The sequence below is a fragment of the Bombina bombina genome, chromosome 1 (genome assembly GCF_027579735.1).
Source record: "Bombina bombina isolate aBomBom1 chromosome 1, aBomBom1.pri, whole genome shotgun sequence".
Lineage (NCBI taxonomy): Eukaryota > Metazoa > Chordata > Amphibia > Anura > Bombinatoridae > Bombina > Bombina bombina.
Genome location: NC_069499.1, coordinates 539,384,942 through 539,403,871, shown reverse-complemented (window position 1 = coordinate 539,403,871; position 18,930 = coordinate 539,384,942). Strand labels below are relative to the sequence as shown.

The 18,930-nt window shown below is 38.3% G+C and overlaps 1 protein-coding gene across 3 annotated transcripts in view; it reads left to right on the top strand.

The window, feature by feature from the left end:
• Positions 1-18,930, top strand: part of PARD3B (par-3 family cell polarity regulator beta) — a 1,914,565-nt gene that overhangs the window by 673,679 nt on the left and 1,221,956 nt on the right. For all 3 annotated transcript variants that reach the window (XM_053698659.1, XM_053698658.1, XM_053698660.1), the window contains exon 6: positions 16,834-16,920. In XM_053698659.1, the coding sequence (XP_053554634.1) occupies positions 16,834-16,920 (87 nt within the window). The remainder of the gene's footprint in view (positions 1-16,833; positions 16,921-18,930) is intronic.

Genomic DNA, 18,930 nt, shown 5'->3' with positions numbered 1-18,930 from the left:
AAAACATAATTTATGTAAGAACTTACCTGATAAATTAATTTCTTTCATATTGGCAAGAGTCCATGAGACCCACCCTTTTTATGGGGGTTATGATTTTTTGCATAAAGCACAATTATTTCCAAATTCCTTTTTTTGATGCTTTTTACGCCTTTCTTTATCACCCCATTTCTTGGCTTTTCGTGAAACTGAATTGTGGGTGTGGCGAGGGGTGTATTTATAGGCATTTTGAGGTTTGGGAAACTTTGCCTCTCCTGGTAGGATTGTATATCCCATACGTCACTAGCTCATGGACTCTTGCCAATATGAAAGAAATTAATTTATCGGGTAAGTTCTTACATACATTTTCTTTTTCTAAGTAAATCTAAGTATGTGAAGCTGAACATTCCAGGTTCTGATTCTTCTGATTTATCCTCTGAGGGTGAAGTTTTTTGATTATGAATTTGTCTTTGATCAGAATCTGAATCTTCCTCTTTTTATGTTTTAACTTGAACGCTTTCTTTCTCTTTTAAAGGGACAGTCAAGTCCAAAAAATAATTTCATGATTCAAATAAGGTATCTAATTTTAAACTGCTTTCCAATTTACTTTTATCACCAATTTTGCTTTGTTCTCTTGGTATTCTTAGTTGAAAGCTAAACCTAGGTTGTTCAAATGCCAATTTCTTAGACCTTGAAGGACGCCTCTAATCTGAATGCATTTTGACAGTTTTTCACCACTAGAGGGCATTAGTTCAAGTGTTTCATATAGATAACATTGAGCTCACACACATGAATTTACCGGGGAGTCAGCACTGATTGGCTAAAATGCAAGTCTGTCAAAATAACTGAAATAAGGGGGCAGTTTGCAGAGGCTTAGATACAAGGTAATTACAGAGGTAAAACGTGTATTATTATAACTGTGTTGGTTATGCAAAACTTGGGAATGGGTAATAAAGGGATTATCTATCTTTTTAAACAACAATTCAGGTGTTGACTGTCCCTTTAAGAGGTTTTATGTACTTTAGGAATTCAGGATCCTAACGTTCCTGAGGATAAGTCTGTTAAGCAGCTTCATTTGATTTTTAAACCCTCTTTTAAATCTCCAGAGGCATGTCCCGTTTCTAATACTATCTCTGAGATAATTTCTAAAGAGTGGTCCAGTCCTGGTATACCATTTAATCCACCTCAGAGATTTAAAAGAATGTTTCTTTGCCTGCTTCTAAATTAGATCTTTTTTTTTATGGGGGGGCGAGGGCAGCAATATTACTATTACTTGCATAGATGCAGCTTCTACCCTTTGGTGTAAGGGTTTATCTAAGCAACTTTCTGGAAAATCTGCTGGTGAAGAGTTTTATAATCAATGAAAACTCTTGGAAACCGTTAATGCTTTCATTTGTGATGCAGTTGTTATTTTTAAGATGGCTCTATCAGTCTTGACTAGGAGGACCTTGTGGTTGAAATCATGGTCTGATGACATTGTTTCTAAATCCAGACTTCTGTTGCCTCCTTTTAAGGGGAAGTTGGTTTTTGGGTTTGTCTGGACAAAAACATTTTCTACGGTGACTGAGGGAAAGGAGCTTTTCTCCCTCAGGATAAGATGTATAAGGGTAATCCTAGCGCTTCTAACCGTTTTTGTTTCTTTAGTTAATCAAACCAAAAGTCCTCCCCTGCCTCTTCTCCCAGAAGGAGACTTCTTCCAGTTTTTCCTGAAAACCAGAGTCAAATTGGGACAGGCCTAAACAGTCCAATAAGCCTGTTTCCACTAGCAAATTTGCATAAAGGTGTGGCCCCCTGATCCAGATCATCTGGAAGGGGGCAGACTATGCATTTTTCTGGGTGCTTGGTTTCATTCTGTTCAAGATCCATGGATTCTGAAAATTATTTTGCAAGTATACAGAATAGATTTTAGATTGAGGCCTTTGAGAAGAAGGTTTCTTCTGTCTCATGTTCCAAAGAAACTTGTAAAGGCTGGAAGCTTTTTTTTTCCAGTCAATTTCAGATATGGAATCTATGGGAGTAATAGTTTCAGTTTTGTATTTGGAACAGAGTCAGGGATTTTATTCCAACCTCTTTATTGTCACAAATAAAAAGGAACTTGCAGACCTGTTCTGGACTTGAAAACTTTAAACAAGTTTATCAGGGTTCCATCTTTCAAGGCAGAGAACATTTGGACGATTCTTCCTCTTGTCCAAAGAGGACAGTTCATATCCTTAATAGATATGAAGGATCTTCATATCCCTATTCGCAGGGATCATCATCAGTTTTCCAGATTTACATTCCTGGACAAGCATTTTGAGTTTGTTTCTCTACCTTTTGGTCAGACTACCGCTCCCAGAATTTTTACGAAGGTTCTGCTGTCTCACTTATCGGTAATAAGAGCTAAGGTTGTTTCAGTGGTTCCTTACCTGGACAAAATCTTGTAACAGGCTCCAACTTTACATTTAGCAATATCTCATACCAACAGACTTTTTTTTTTTTTTCAAGAGCATGGTTGGAAAGTAAATTTTCAAAAAAAGGTCTCTGTCCTCTCAGTCCAGGATTATTTTTCACGGTTTGATAATCAATTCAGTTTTCATGAGATTTTCCTTGACAGAACAGAGAAGGCTGAAGTAACTCTCGGCTTGTGTAATCTTTGGGCAGTTTCTTCTCTTTCTGTGGAGCTTTTTATGCTTTTCACTTAGTTGGCTAAAAGGTTATTTTGGATGTCGCCAATACAAGACAATACTTTTCTTGATGGATCAATCATCTGCTTTTGTTTTGGGGGCATATTTTGTCCGTCCAAATGGAACTGTGATCTTGACAGATGCTAGTCTCTTGGGTTGGGGTGCAGTCTGGGGGGTCACATGGAGTTTGGTTACTTCTGGAGGCAAATTTGCTAATAAATGTTCCTGAACTTTTCAGCAATTTTCAGGGCCCTTACATTTTGGCCTCTGCTGAAAAAGAGGCTTATCTGAGTTTCCAGTCAGACAATGTCACAGCAGTGGTTTACATCAAACATCAGGGTGGAACTCACAGTTCCCTTCCGAAGAGGAAGGTTTCACAAATTCTGACTTGGGCAGAAATAAATTCCTGCATAATTTCTTCAGTTCATATTCCAGGGGTGCGGAAATGGGAAGCAGACTTTCTCAGTTGTCAATCCCTTCACCTGTGGGAATAGTCTCCTCTTCTTGAAGTCTTCAGTAAGATTGTAGATCAGTGGGGTCTTTTGGAAGTGGATATGATGGCTTTTTGTTTACAGGTATATGAAAATCTTTTGTTTATTAAATCATTGCACAGGTATATATATATATATATATATATATATATAAAAGAAATTGTTTAATTTAGTCTATTTTAATTTTTTTTCTTTATTTTGCCGCAATCCTGTATTGAAAACCTGCTTATTTCCAAACACAGTCATTTGCATATTCCAGTCACAGTGGGCAACCTGAGTTCTACATTTTATGTCTCCTACTAACGCATGCACTATTCAGTTCTATTGTTGCCGTGCATTCGTATTTTGTCAACAACATAATTGCCAATGTCACCAGAGCGGTCATATGACTGGAGTAGGATCACAACAGAAACAACCGCAGTGACCGAGCGAACCAGCATATCTCACAAACATAAGTATTTAAAGAATCTCCCATACATCAACAAGCAATATTATTTTAAACGAAAGCATTTGATGCAAAAAACATTTTTTATTCAGATACTGTCATAAATTGTCACTTCCCCTAGACTAACAAGCATTCTCTAATAGTGTAAAAAAGTTTTCTTTTAACTCAATCATAAACTCATTATTATAAAATGTACCCTTATGGATTAAAAGTTTCAGACTTTAATAGAAAGTTAATATGAATCTCCATGTTTTCAGAGTAAAGGAGCTTTAACTGTAAAGCAATTTTTTTATACACTACTTGAAATGGCAGTATATTTATTAGTTATAAAACATATGTTTCGGCAGGCAAGTTGATATATAAACAGTTCATGTAGATGTATTCTCAGTAATTCAATAAACATGTTACCTCATTATTATTGAAATGTAATGTACCGCAATTGATCAACATATTTTAGAGACACAACCATTTTATTGGGCTGGGCAATATGACATCATTGTGGAAAATAAAATTAATTATTTTATTATAATAGAAACTTTGTTTCAAAGATCAAGTAAGTACAATTTTAAAGAGTATTAGATATTTTTTCCGGTGATATGTTTATTATAGGGTCATTTTTGACAACTATTATGCTTTAAACAAAGAACTCCCCAGATATTTTGCGAGGTCCAGGGTTCCTAAGGCGGAGTTTGTGGATGGGCCTATAGCCCCTTGGTTGTTACATCTGGGTTAAATTTTTCTATTGTTCCTTTACCAAGGGTAGATATCATCAGTTATCCTGATTTCTCCAGCTTGGCCTCACAGGACTTGGTTTGCAGATCTGGTCCAATTGTCCTTTGTGGCTTCTTCCTCTGCGTCACAACCTTCTGTCTCAAGGTCTGTTTTTTTATCAGGATTTCAAATTTCTAGTTTTAGGTTTTATTTGGCCATAATATTTTTTTGTCAGACCCAAACTCAGATTTGTTTTAAACAATACCTCCCCAAACAAAATACTAAGAGAGCACTCAGCGGACTAGCCACACAGTTTCTTGATGTCAGTCAGTACGAACCATGCTCAGCAACCAGCCCGAGTTTTTTTTTTTATATGGCTGCTCAATCTATGCCAGATGACTAGAGCTAGTTAAGTCATCTGCTGCTCCCAACAGAGACTCAGAAAGTGCTGCCCCCCCCCACCAATCTACTTCCCTAGGCCCAAGTGTCTTGTTTGCCTAGGTCAAAATACACCGCTGTCCACCACAAAATCAATGAATTTATCAGGTAAGCATACATTATATTATTGCCTAGGTTCAAGAGAAGAGAATTCGCCACTGCTGCAGCAGCCATATCGGATTGTGTAAAAACCATGATGATTTAATTCTGCCGCTTTTGTTTCATTTGCACCTAAAAGGTAAACTTCTTATTTAAAACTCTTAAAATTATGCAACATAGATGCCAAAGGTCACATGGTCTGTCAGCCATATTGTTTTTTTTTTCAATTAATTTTTGCAAAATATGTAAAACCTTAATCTCTAGAACTGCTTGTGTTAAAGGGACAGTAAACCTTAAAAATAATGTTATATAGACACCGGGGGGCGGAGCCAAGCCGTGCTGGGACATGGCCGCATTTGTGTAAAGCTCCGTTAGAGTTGCAGCTCAACTAACTAATAGAGATATGGTAGAGATCCCGACCTGAACTAACAACACCTCTTTTATAACCTGGAGGAGACCCGGAGCAGAGTAAACCCTCTCACTGTGGCACTACCCACCATCCGTCTGCCTAAAAAGAAGGAATCCAAGTGTCTAACAGAGTCCCGGTCGCCATCTTGGACAGCGAAACATCTTAAGTGACGGCTCCACTTACCCGAGCCTAACCGGGTACACATCGTATCTAAAAGCCTGCATATACAATCAAGAGACCTCACGGTAGACCCGGTCGGTTAGAGTGCCGGATTGCAGGGGAGACCGGGAAGCGCTTTTGTTGCGCTGCGTGTGTACCGCACACGTGGGACCTGCAATTAACAGAGAAAAGCCTGCCGCAACACAGAGGTGAGACTACATAAACCCTATGCATGAAAACCGGAGGGTAAGAATAAAAAGACAGTTTTCTGACTCATATGGATGCTAACTAGAAAGGCTTACATACAACATATAGCAGGCCTCACAGCAGCCCTGAATTATTGCTGGGACTTACAGATAACTCACATACGGCAATCAAGCCTAAATATACTGGGGACTATTCACTATAAAACATATACGAGACAGAGGCCAGTTTAGACCTATAATTTGAGAAGGCCTGAAGAACAGAGGATACCACGTAGCTTAATATAAAGCTACTTAGAACTTGAATACACATCAAGGCTGATTAATTTACTACATTAAACAAGAGCCTCTCACTTAATACCTACATTATAGTGCTGCTGGAAAGAGAGGAGTTTCTAGGCGGCTCTAACTTGCATTCCCCAGAGGCTTATAAAATGTCACAACGCAAAGGCCCTAAACCAGATAAGGCAGCCAAATTACCAACGTCCACACCATCTGTGACCACCTTTTTCCATCCCTCAGATCTCAATTCTACAGAGACTTCCCAATCACAAGAACAGTCTCAGCTTGAAACGCAATTAGATTATTCAACATCACAATACAAATCCCTATTGGCCTTGCCGTCACAAATAGCGGATCTCCCCTCCAAATCAGACTTTGAATCGCTAAAATCCTTTATTAAAGGAGAGATGAGGGAGCTAAAGAAAGACTTAAACGACATGAGTTCCAGAATTGACTACATAGAGGAGGGGCAAGAGACGCTTAACTCTATAGTCAGCACAAACACACAACAGCTCTCCATACAAGACTCTATGGTGCAGTCCCTACAAGAAAAATTAGAAGACCTAGACAACCGAGGGAGAAGGAACAACCTTAGGATCAGGGGAATACCTGAAGAGGTATCCCCAGAGCAATTGAAATCATATGTCAGAGAGCTGTTCCAATCCCTGCACCCCAGATCACCCCCTCTGCAACAAGACGACATAGAAAGGATTCATCGAGCACTTAGACCACCCTCCAAACCTCCAGCACCACCCAGAGATGTGATCATGAGGTTCTTAAGATTCACAACTAAAGAAGAAATTTGGCAAGTGGCGAGAACAAGAAGATCCATTTCATTTAAGGATCATAACCTACAAATATTCCAAGACCTTTGCCCACAGACCATACAGAGGAGAAAGGAGGTTAGATTCCTCACTAAAGCCCTACAAGAACACAACATCAGATATCGCTGGGGCTACCCCTTCAGCCTGATTATCAGCCATAATGGCACACAGATCATATACAAGAATTTCCAAGACCTGGATGCTGTGACAAAGAAATTGAATATCACCATTGAACCCCCAGCTGACAACATCTTAGAATCCCCAACAAGACACCCAGATACCATACAAGAACATCCCAGGGAGCAACGGCTTAAATGGAATAGAGTTCAACCTAAAAGAAGGAAAACAGATGCTCCCTCCCCGGGCCCCTCGTGCCCGCAGGACACTTGACACACCTTATTTGACCATCTGGGTTTAGATATAGTCCCCCAGTCGCTGGGACTTCTTGCTGAGATGACACCCTCAACCCAATTTTTCTTGGACTGTTCCAGATCGTGGGTGCTGGGTAAGAAATAGAACGCTGATGAATAGCAGCTGCTACTGTTGACTCACTATTGCTGTTTAGACTGTTTAAGCCAGTATCATTAATACTGGACATCTTTAGGTTTAATTCTCATAAAGTATGTTAAATTGTTAACAGTTAATACCAACTTGGAACACTAGATTTATGATAGAGAGGCACTGTTTGATTTTCATATGTTTGATAAGCTCCAGTCCTATCCCTACCCACCTTCACCCTCATCCCACCCCCCTTCCCCCCTTATCCTTCCCTCTGCTTTAACCCTCCTCCTACAGGTCTCTACCAGAAACCTCTAAATAACATGTGCATAACCATCAAGAGCACTATGCAACTACAAGTACTCCCTAATCAAGGTGTATAGTTTTAGAAATACACTTTCAGTTAGTTTTGTTTATAATTTTTGTTTATTTTTTATTGATGTGATTCTACCTGCCGTATGTGTAATGCCTCATGCCTTCTATTTGTTGTTACTGCTCACAACTGCTATGACCTACATAACTGATCTGTACACGACATCTGTAATTTCATTTCTACCACAATCCGTTAATGATGAAAGATAAGTCCAACTTTAAAATACTTTCTCACAATGTCAAAGGGTTTAACATCCCACAAAAAAGATCCGTTGCCTTTAAGGATTATAAACGGCTTGGCTGTGATGTTGTAATGTTACAAGAGACTCATTTCAGAATAGGAAGGGAGCCCCGTGCCTCCTTTGAGAAATTTGGCACTGTTTACTTTTCTTCTAATAGTTCCAAACGCAATGGAGTCTGCATAATGATAGGGAAAAACGTCCCATTCCATGTGACATCTGTCCATAAAGATAAAATAGGGAGATATCTGATAATTTCAGGGACGTGGAAACATAAACATATAACTTTAGCTAATATTTATGCCCCTGGTGTGGGTGACTCCGGTTTCTTCCATCAGCTTTGTAACAAGCTCCTGGAGTGTCCCGGAGGTACCCTGATTGTGGGCGGCGATTTTAATGTCGCCCTAGATCCTGCAGTGGATTGCTCCACTGGAAAGTCATCGGTCCCCAACGGGACTCTGAAATTAATTAAATCCAAACTAACTTCCCTTGCTGTACATGATGTTTGGAGACTCCATCACCCAACTACAAAAGATTACACTTTCTATTCCCATCCACATCAAAACTATTCCAGAATAGATTATTTACTGACAGATGTCACTAGTCTAGCATATGCCCGAAACTCAATCATCTATCCCATAACGTGGTCAGACCACGCCATGATCAGCTGCACCTTTGATTTCCCTACTCATGCCCCCAACTCAAGAACATGGAGATTGGATGAATCCCTCTTAAAAGACCCACTGACACACATCCAACTAACAAAGTCTATTGAAGACTACTTTAAAACAAACAGTACACCTAATATCTGCCAGCAACATGTTTGGAATGCCCACAAATGTGTTCTCAGGGGTGAATTGATTGCTTTAAAAGCATCCAAACTGAAACAACAACAACACTACTTAGCCTCCCTACTCACAGACTTAACTAAGCTACAAGACATACACAAAAGGTTCCCTAAAGACCACTCCCTACTTGAAAGCCTAGAACATAAGCGTTCGCAACTCAATTGCTATCTAGGGAAGGAGGCCAAACGCAAGGCGCTTTTCCTCAAAAAAACATACTACGAAGGGGCTAACAAACAGGGTAAACTTTTGGCTAGACAGCTAAGGAAGAAAGCTCTTAACAGGTACATTTTACACATTAGAGACGATAGGGGGAAAGATCGACATACATCTGAAGACATAGCGGATAGCTTTAGGAACTACTACAATTCTCTATACAACCTATCTACTGGCATACCCCCACCGACGAGTGTAGCTATTCAGGACTACTTAGAACAATTAAGCCTACCTAAAATTAGTGAAGAACAAAGTTCTAAACTAGATGCACCCTTTTCAGCAGAAGAGATCAAGCTAGCGATTAAGTCACTGAAAGCTGGGAAATCCCCGGGGCCAGATGGGTTTGGTAATGCTTACTATATAACTTTCAAAGACCTCCTGATACCACATCTCTTGGCATATTTTCATAGTATAGATCAAGACAAGCCCTTCCCCCCCCGGCACTACAGGCTACCATATCGCTGATTCCGAAACCAAACAAATCTAGTACATCAATCCCAAACTATAGACCGATATCTCTTCTGAATTCCGATATCAAGATTTATGCTAAGCTCATAGCCAATAGACTAAATTTAATCTTACCTGCACTTATACATCAAGATCAAGTGGGCTTCGTACCTTACCGTGAGGCGAGAGACAATACGGTACGAAACCTACACTTATTATGGCATGCTAAAACGACCCAAACCCCCTCAATTTGGATTTCCACTGACGCTGAAAAGGCCTTCGACAGAGTCGGATGGCCTTTTCTACAGGCGACATTACAGACCTTTGGCCTCAGTGAAAAAGCGATTCATAGAATATTTGCGTTATATAACAAACCCAGCGCCAAAATTGCTCTTAATGGAATCCTGTCACCCCCACTCCAAATCACAAACGGTACAAGGCAGGGATGTCCCTTGTCTCCATTGCTTTTCACCTGCCTCATTGAAACATTAGCGACTAAAATCAGATTAAATAAAAATATCCATGGTCTAAGAATAAATGGAGATGAATTCAAGATGTCACTCTTCGCAGATGACATCCTTTTTTCCCTAACAGAACCAGAGAAGTCTATACCCCACCTGTTGGAGGAACTAGAGATATTTCACGACCTATCCAATTTCAAAATTAACCAGAGTAAATCTGAAATGCTAGGTGTAGCCATAAACCCCCAAAAGGAAGATGCAATTACAAAAATATGCCCGTTCAAATGGCAGAAAAATTCATTGAAATACCTAGGGATACACCTGGCAGATAGTCATGATATGCTATACAAATTAAACTATGTCACCATTAAAAATGCCCTAATGCGAGACCTTTCTTCTTGGACCAGGAAACCTTTATCTTGGCTAGGGAGGATTAACACAATCAAAATGAACATCTTCCCACGATTGTTGTACATTATGCAGACACTTCCTATCCAACTACCTAGTACATACATCACACAGATGCAACAGCTGTTTGGCTCATTTATTTGGAACAGACGCCCCCCTAGGATAAACAAAAACATAATGTCACGACCAATAATTCAGGGTGGACTGGGAGTTCCAGACATTGACTCATATCGAAGGTCCATATTTCTCCAAAGAATTCTGGACTGGAGGATCCACAGAGATCACAAGAGATGGATCTCTCTAGAGGAGAGCCTAAATATGAGCCATAACCTTCCTTCTATCTGCTGGAACCCTATGTTCCACCTAATCTGTAAACAAATTACTAACCCAATTACACAAGAAACATTAAGAATTTGGGACTCTACTAATAAGACCAATCCATATTTGTCCTCCTGTCCAGGCCCACTGACATCACTCATCCATAACAGCGAGTTCTCTCTATTATCCTCAGTCAGGAACACAGAAATACAGACAAAAGACGAGGAGGTCCTACTTATGCACCTCACTAGTGACGAACAAATAAGATCCCAAGAACAATTAGTAGATGCAGGCTACAACTGGGCCAAAAATTGGTATACATACAGACGGACACATCACTACATCACGACACACCAACAATCCATAAACATGACTAGGTCATTAACCAACATTGAGAAAGTATACACCACCTCACCACCAGTTAAACATAGCCTTTCACATATTTACAATATTCTCACCCAGCTGCCACCAGGCAACCTCCCACGTTCCATTGAGATGTGGGAGAGGGAGCTTGGGATAGTCATTACCCCACAGACGGCGGCAAACATCTTCCATAACACCAAATCTGCTTCCACATCAGCATCCATTAAGGAGCTTAACTATAAAATACTACACGGATGGTATTTGACTCCCAAAAGGTTACACAAACTCTATCCACGATCATCCAACAGATGCTGGCGTTGTGGCCATGTAGGCAGTGGTATGGGTCACATCTGGTGGTGGTGTTCCCAGACGAATACGCTATGGCGATCTATAATCAGTGAGATAGAATCCATTTTTCATACTGTTCTCCCACTTGATCCACTAATATGGCTACTAAACAAACCAATCAAACTGCCCCACTCCCACCATAAACCCCTTCTACGAATTATGACAAATAGTCTGAAAATACTGATGGCACAAAATTGGAGATCACCAGAAATCCCCTCCACACACATGTGGCGTAACAAAGTTACGGATTTGATTGAACTAGAAGAATATGGTTCTTATCTACATGATAAACGTGAGCAATTCATTGAATTGCAAGCGACCTGGGAAACATATATTAATAGCATTAAGTACCAACACACGCCACCTGATAACGATTAGAGATACAGGACCAGCCACATACACAGGGGTGACCCTCTTAGGTGTACAGTTCATGATTATACTTCTATCTTAGTTTTCTTTTTAAATGGAGCTGTTTATATATGAGCGAGGCACTAAGGCACAACGGCGGTTGAAATTGAAATTGCTTGAAATTACTAGAATTACACTGTTTATCTTTATTTTTAAATTTTTTTTAATTTTTATAATTTTTTTTTTTCTTTTTTTTTTTTTTCCTCTTTTTATTTCTTGTGTTAAGAAGAAGAAAAAGTTTAAAATGAGAATCCAAGATACATGATTTCTACTGTTAAACTGTTCAAACATGGGGTGACTCTGTATCCCCCCGCAGCACTGTCCAAATGTCCGTTATTGTATAACTTTGTATGTATATTGTGCTGGTTTTTCTGTATTATGGATTCTTAATAAAAATTAATTTGAAAAAAAATAATGTTATATAATTCTGCACATAGTGCAGAATTATATAACATTATTTAGGTGCTATAGCCATAAAACCCTTTTTTACCTTTTAAAATGTAAAAATGACAGCGCTTTTACAGACCCGCTCTCTGCTCTCTGCTGAGCGGGTCTGTAATATTTAGTCAGCGCATCGGGCCAGCTGTATAGTCACAGCCCGGCCCGACCGCGCCATAGCACTAAGTGCAGATCGCTCCTGTCACAGCAGCAACCATCTTGTGAAGTGAAATTTCAAGTTTGTCCTTGGCAAGGTTTTTTACCGTGGTTGTTTAAACCAGCGGTCGCCAACCAGTGGTCCATGGACAACTGGTGGTCCACAAGAAGATGTTGGTGGTCCTTGACACCATCAAGCAGGAATTAATTTCCTCTGATGGTGTCACACCTGTCGTGCCGCAACTCCCTACAGTGCCTGGCTGGACATCAGTAAAGACCAACAGAGGAGGAGTTAAATTAAATTTCCCCTACGCACGTTGAGTAGTACTGCGCAACTTGTGTAGCTAGATTGTATTTTAAACTCCTCCCGCCTTGCGTGCTGCTTAGAGGAAGATGATTCCATTCTAAAGCCAGCAGAGGTTGGTATAGTCTTGGCTTGAAATAGTGGAATTAAAGTATATAAAAAAGAAAATCTTAATTTTTTTTTCCCTCATATTTCATTTATTTTCTTACCTTTACCTGTCTCTTTGTAGTAGTTTTCCTAATTCCTTCAGATCACTGTTTGTCTTCCCCTTCTTCTTTTTTTTAAAATTAAATATGAATTATTTTTTATTCTAATAATTTTCCCGTACACAAAGCCATTCCACCTGAATTCCAGTAATTGTCATCCAGCAGATCAGCCATATCCCACCAGTATTATAGTAATTGACAGTAACATCAGTCATGGTTAGCACACATCCATATTGAGAGCTTTCTGATATAAACTTAATTTATGACTCCAACGTCTGTCCATGATCATAAGTAGTTTTGAATAATTCCTTACTGGGAAGCCTTGTGGTCCTTTTAAGCATAATTCTTTTTCGCCACTTTCTGCCTCTCTGTTTCTAGCTCAAAAGTTAGCTCTCAACCTTCATCTGTCATTTTGAATTATTCTCGTATTCTCTCAGTTCTGTCATTCAGTTAGTTAATTCCAAAAAATAATTCTTAAAAATGTGTAAATATATACATAATGTAAACTTAGCTATGGTTATACTAGTTATGTACAGTATGTGTGTGTATATATATATATATATATATATATATATATATATATATATATATATATATACACACATACACATATACATTATATACAGGTTTGTACTTAAAAAAAAAAAAAATCACGTTAGTGGTCCACAGGATTCAAAATTGTGAGTTTAGTGGTCCCTGAGGACCGAACGGTTGGCGACCCCTGGTTTAAACAATGATCTTTAAAAATTTAAGATGGCTGCCACAAGCTGCTAACCCTTTAGTCATTGTTATGTAAATTTGTGGGTTTTGCACTAGGATTACACTATTAAACTATGTTACAGTGTAGTAGACCCGTGATCATTTACAGACACGACCCCCAAAGGCAATAAAGTGGTCAAAGTTTGCATGACGTGACCACCATCTTCAATTCAAACATTTTGAAAAATTCCTAAAACCTGCTGGAAATTGTAGAGGTCTATGATGTGCTTTAGTATGCAATATAAAAGCCATTTATTACATGGTGTGGTGGCCATTTTATTTTGTATGCAGAGTTTAAAAAAAATACTAATATATTCTCTGGAGCCGTTAATGATAAAGATGTGAAATTTTGTTTATAGAGTTATTTTACAACCTAGAATCAAATTTGTTCAAGAGTAGTCGATTGGTTATGGGGTAGTCGATAGTTTTTTGTTTTTTTTTAAATGCTTAAAGACATTTTTCAATTTAACATAAAACAAAAAGCACTTGTTGAAAGTGCATCAAATATGCCAAGGTTATTAACAAAGATGGTTAGCACTACTGTGTATATTATGGAGAATATATGTCACCTGGTCTGGCAGCCATCTTCCTTTCAACAACAGATTTTCAAAATTTAAAATGATTTCTCTGTAAGTGCTTATTTTACAGATGTGAAACTTGCTTATTGAGCCTATGTTGTGATCAAGGTTTGGATTTGTCCAAGGTAAGAGGATTGATCACATTGTGTGGCAGACATATTGGAATATGTGAAAATCTTTTTTTCTGTTACATTCTGCAATTGCCCGTTTCAATAAAATTACGTAAAGTTTCATTTTTTGCACTCTACCTGCTGTATCCTTTTGTACTTTGTTGCAAAGCGGTTATCCTTTGCTACTTGCAGCTATATATATATTTTTTATTTATTTTTAATTTTATTTTAATCCTCAAGTAACTGTATTTGTGTTTAAAATATGAGTTGCTAAGTGAAAAAATTAAAATAAATAATGGGTATCAGCCATATAATATTTTGACTAGGAGTTTCTTTGTGATATAACCTATTCATTTTAATTAAACTGGATTTGCACAAACATGACCTAATCTCATTTATGATATATTCTTCAAGGACTAACAAATATTTTATTTTATAAAAAATAGTAAAACTTTAGTCCCGTAAACACTATTTTTTAAAAATTTAGAAATTCTAAGTCTAACTATTGTCTTTACATAAAACACGGTCAAAGACACAAACACACTTTAGTCACTGATGCAAATGTATATTCTATAAAACATATATGAAAAACAAGATCTTGTGCCACTGGGAATAATATAAAGCGCAGGACATTTCACTAGGGATTTCACTGTAAATGGGTTTTAAAGAGGTTACACTTCAAGAGATGATTTAGTTTTATTTTTGTGATCATTATGCATTTTTATTTATTTGTTCTAATGACCATCACTGTTCTAATGCATGCAGTTCTTGCACATTTACTAAAAGTATTATTTTGGAACATAATATTAAAGTGATAGTAAACATCTTGTAGTTTCAACAGTTTCTGCAGTCTTTTAATAGATTAACATATCACCAGGTTCTGAACTATGTTAGAACAGATTAACACCTTGTTTGTTTGCTGCAGTTGTTTTTTATTGGTCACACTCCACCTACCACTTTCCTTATTTGAAGGAGCTAAACTGAACTTGTGCTGGTGAAGACAGGGCTTGCCACAGTCATTGTGTTGCAAAAATTCCCGTCTGGCAAATTAGTGGGAGATATGTGGCAAGGTTAGGGGGCAAAATAATAAATATATTGCAAATGTATTTTACAATGCTTAAAGGGACAGTCAAATCCAAAAAAAAACTTTCATGATTCAAATAGGGCATGTCATTTTAAACAACTTTCCAATTTACTTTTATCACCAATTTTGCTTTGTTCTCTTGGTATTCTTAGTTGAAAGCTAAACCTAGAAGGTTAATTTGCTAATTTCTTTGACCTTGAAGGCCGCCTCTGCATTTGACAGTTTTTCTCCACTGGAAGGCATTAGTTCAGGTGTTTCATATAGATAACATTGAGCTCATGCATGTGAATTTACCGAGGAGTGAGCACTTGCTAAAATGCAAGTCTGTCAAAAGAACTGAAATAAGGGGGCATACAAGGTAATTTCAGAGGTAAAACATGTATTATTATAACTGTGTTGGTTATGCAAAACTAGAGAATGGGTAATTAAGGGATTATCATTTAAATCAACAAAAATTCTGTTATTGACTGTCCCTTTAATGAAGCATTTTATTTTGAGTTTACTGTCCCATAATAGTAAAACAAAAATGACAAACTAATTTGTTAGATCATGTGATTTTAAGATTATCGTCCATGCAGTGTATGGTCCTGAGCAGAAACCGTTGCGTTCAATCAGCAGTGCTATTTGCATGATTCTAATTAGCTCAGAGGCAGTTTCCGCTCTGGACCAGCAATGATATTTGGGTTAAACACACAGTAGTGCAGTTGATAGCCTTAAAATTACATTCTCTAACAAATAAGAACATGCGATTATTTGACTATTATGGCCCTTTAATGCAAGAAAATCTCACCTCACACAACTCTGTGTTTGATTGATAGATATATAGATGGAGAGATAGATTACATAGATAGGTTATAGATAGACCCAGATAGATAGATGGATATTAAATGATTAGATCGATATAAGATAGATAGATAAATAGATAGATTGATTATAGACAGACCCAGATAGATTGATAGATAGATATTATATAGATAATAGATATTAGATAGATAGATAGATAGATAGATAGGTTATAGACAGACCCAGATAGATAGATAGATAAACAGTCAGACATTTAGCATATTATAATAAACAATGCAAATAAGGTACAGTTTCTTTGCTAGTTACATTTTGTATGCAGTTCCCATGCATCACCGGTGAATCGTGTGTCATGGGATGCTCACGCATATCATTATATGCCAGTTTGATAGGCAGGTGAGAGGCCATAGCAAGGACTCAAATTAAATGCTGGTAATTGCAGCCTTGTGAGCAAGCTAGCAAATTGATACAACCTCTTTCCAAATAAAAGGTTACTGGCCTTTCCAGCAGTGAAAAGGTGAATAATGAAAAGGTTCATCTGCTGCATCTGTGGCTGGTGATCAAGAGTTGGTCAAGCATGCCAGCTTCTCTATTATATAGAAATTTTCATTTCAATCCCTTTGCTCGATGAGTTCTATTAGTTTTGCTGCAATGAACTGTCAAGTAATGCCATTAGCCTCAAAAATGCACTTAATGCCATTCAGTTTTTTTGTAATAACCATGTGAACTGTTCCAGCCTCTGCAAAACCTATGTTTTCCTTTTCGCTTTTCTAGTGAATTGACAAGAAAGATGGAGATTTCAGGGGACGGTGGGCCACTGGGAATCCACGTTGTGCCTTTTTATTCTTCTGTTTGTGAAAGGTAAAATCAAAACTTCAAAAGAAATCCCATGCAGCTTTGCATTTTTCTGCAAATATCAATATATGTATTCCTAAGAATAAAGTGCAGATGAAGGACAGATCTTAATAAGCATCGTTTGGTTTATAAAGAAGCTTTTAGATGAATTCATAGGAAAGATGAAAGCTCTGATTCACACTATGAAGTCTTAAATGGCTTCCTTCTTGATTAAATTGAGCAGATTCTTGAACATGTCTTAAGATTGTTGCAAATGTTCAAAATGGTAAATTACATGCATAGCTTGTTAATTCTCTTAAAGGGAGACTTCAGGCTTTTATAGTATAAGCTACATTTATTCATTATATATATATATATATATATATATATATATATATATATATACTGTATATACATACAAAACACGGAAGGGGACTGCACTCTCAGACTGGACTGGATACACATTCCGTTGACCCTGCAACATGCTCAACCCTGGGTGCTCAATGGCACTCACAGGAAGCTGTGATGTCCCGAGAGTCACAGGCAGTTAACCCCAGACAGGTCTGGGTGCAAGGCCCATAGGGAAAATTGCATAAACATTTAATACAACATACAGAAAAAGTCCAGCACTTACTTACAAGCTATCAACTAAGATTAAAAGCAAAAAGGGAAGGGTTAGTTACCGCATATAGCCAAATGGGACAAGCCCAGGTACCCTGTCAAGCTCCCTTCCAAAACCTGGGTCCCTAAACCAGCCAAGCAATGCAAGCTCTCAATCAAACAAACTGGGAACAAGTAAAGGGTGCACAGGCTTATGTAATCAGCCTAGACATACACAAAACACGGAAGGTGACTGCACTCTCAGACTGGACTGGGTTCACATTCCTATGACCCTGCAACATGCTCAGCCCTGGGTGCTCAATGGCATTTACAGGAAGCTGTGCTGTCCCCAGAGTCACAGGCAGTTAACCCTATAGAGGTCTGGGTGCAAGGCCCATAGGGAAAATTACAAAACAAATTAATACAACATACAGAAAAAGTCCAGCACTCACTTATAAGCCCTCGCTAAGATTAAAAGCAAAAATGGAAGGGTTATTTACCACATCTGGCCAAATGGTACAAGCCCAGGTACCACATCAAGGTCCCTTCCAAAACCTGGGTCCCTAAACCAGCCAAACAATGCAAGCTCTCAATCAAACAAACTGGGGACAAGTGAAGGGTGCACAGGTTTATGTAATCACCCTGAACATATACAAAACACGGAAGGGGACTACACTCTCAGACTGGACTGGGTGCACATTTCGATGACCCTGCAACATGCTCAGCCCTGGGTGCTCAATGACACTCACAGGACTCACTTGAGCAATAGCAGGAACCTGGCTCTCATAAACTTAAATGGAATAGAACCATTATTAATGTCATTGCTAATACCTGTATTTGTACTATTATTTCATGTCAAAACAACTGCTGTGAAAAATGTCTATAACACCAGGTTTGTGCAAGACATGCTTGAGCATTACATAAACATGTTGTATGAGTTTAATTAATTGGAAGCTTGCTAATAAGACCACCTTTGAATCACATCATTCCCTTCAAAATGCCAAAGATCACAGAATTTGACAGACATAAAATCATACTTTTGCATCACCAAGGCAACTCTCAAAGGGAAATCAGCAAGCAAATTGGATATGCAAGATGTGGTATTCAAGCTGTTATAAAGAAATTTGAAGAACCAGGAGAGATCAAGGACAAAAAAATGGACTGAAAGGCCAAGAAAAGGCCAAGAAAACGTTCAAAATGTGATGAGATGTTTCTCAGAGTTTCTTCTTTGAGAGACCAGAAGTAGTCCAGCAAGGCACAGCATCTGACAGCTTCATTGGGATGCCAAGTTGATCCTTCTACAGTCCAAAAAAGCTTAATTAGGAATGGTCTTTGTGGAAGGGTAGCAGCCAAGAAACCACTTTTTTGGAAGGGGAACAGGGTATCAAGGCTTAGATATAATAAAGCTCACAAAGATTGGAATGACGGTCAGTGGAA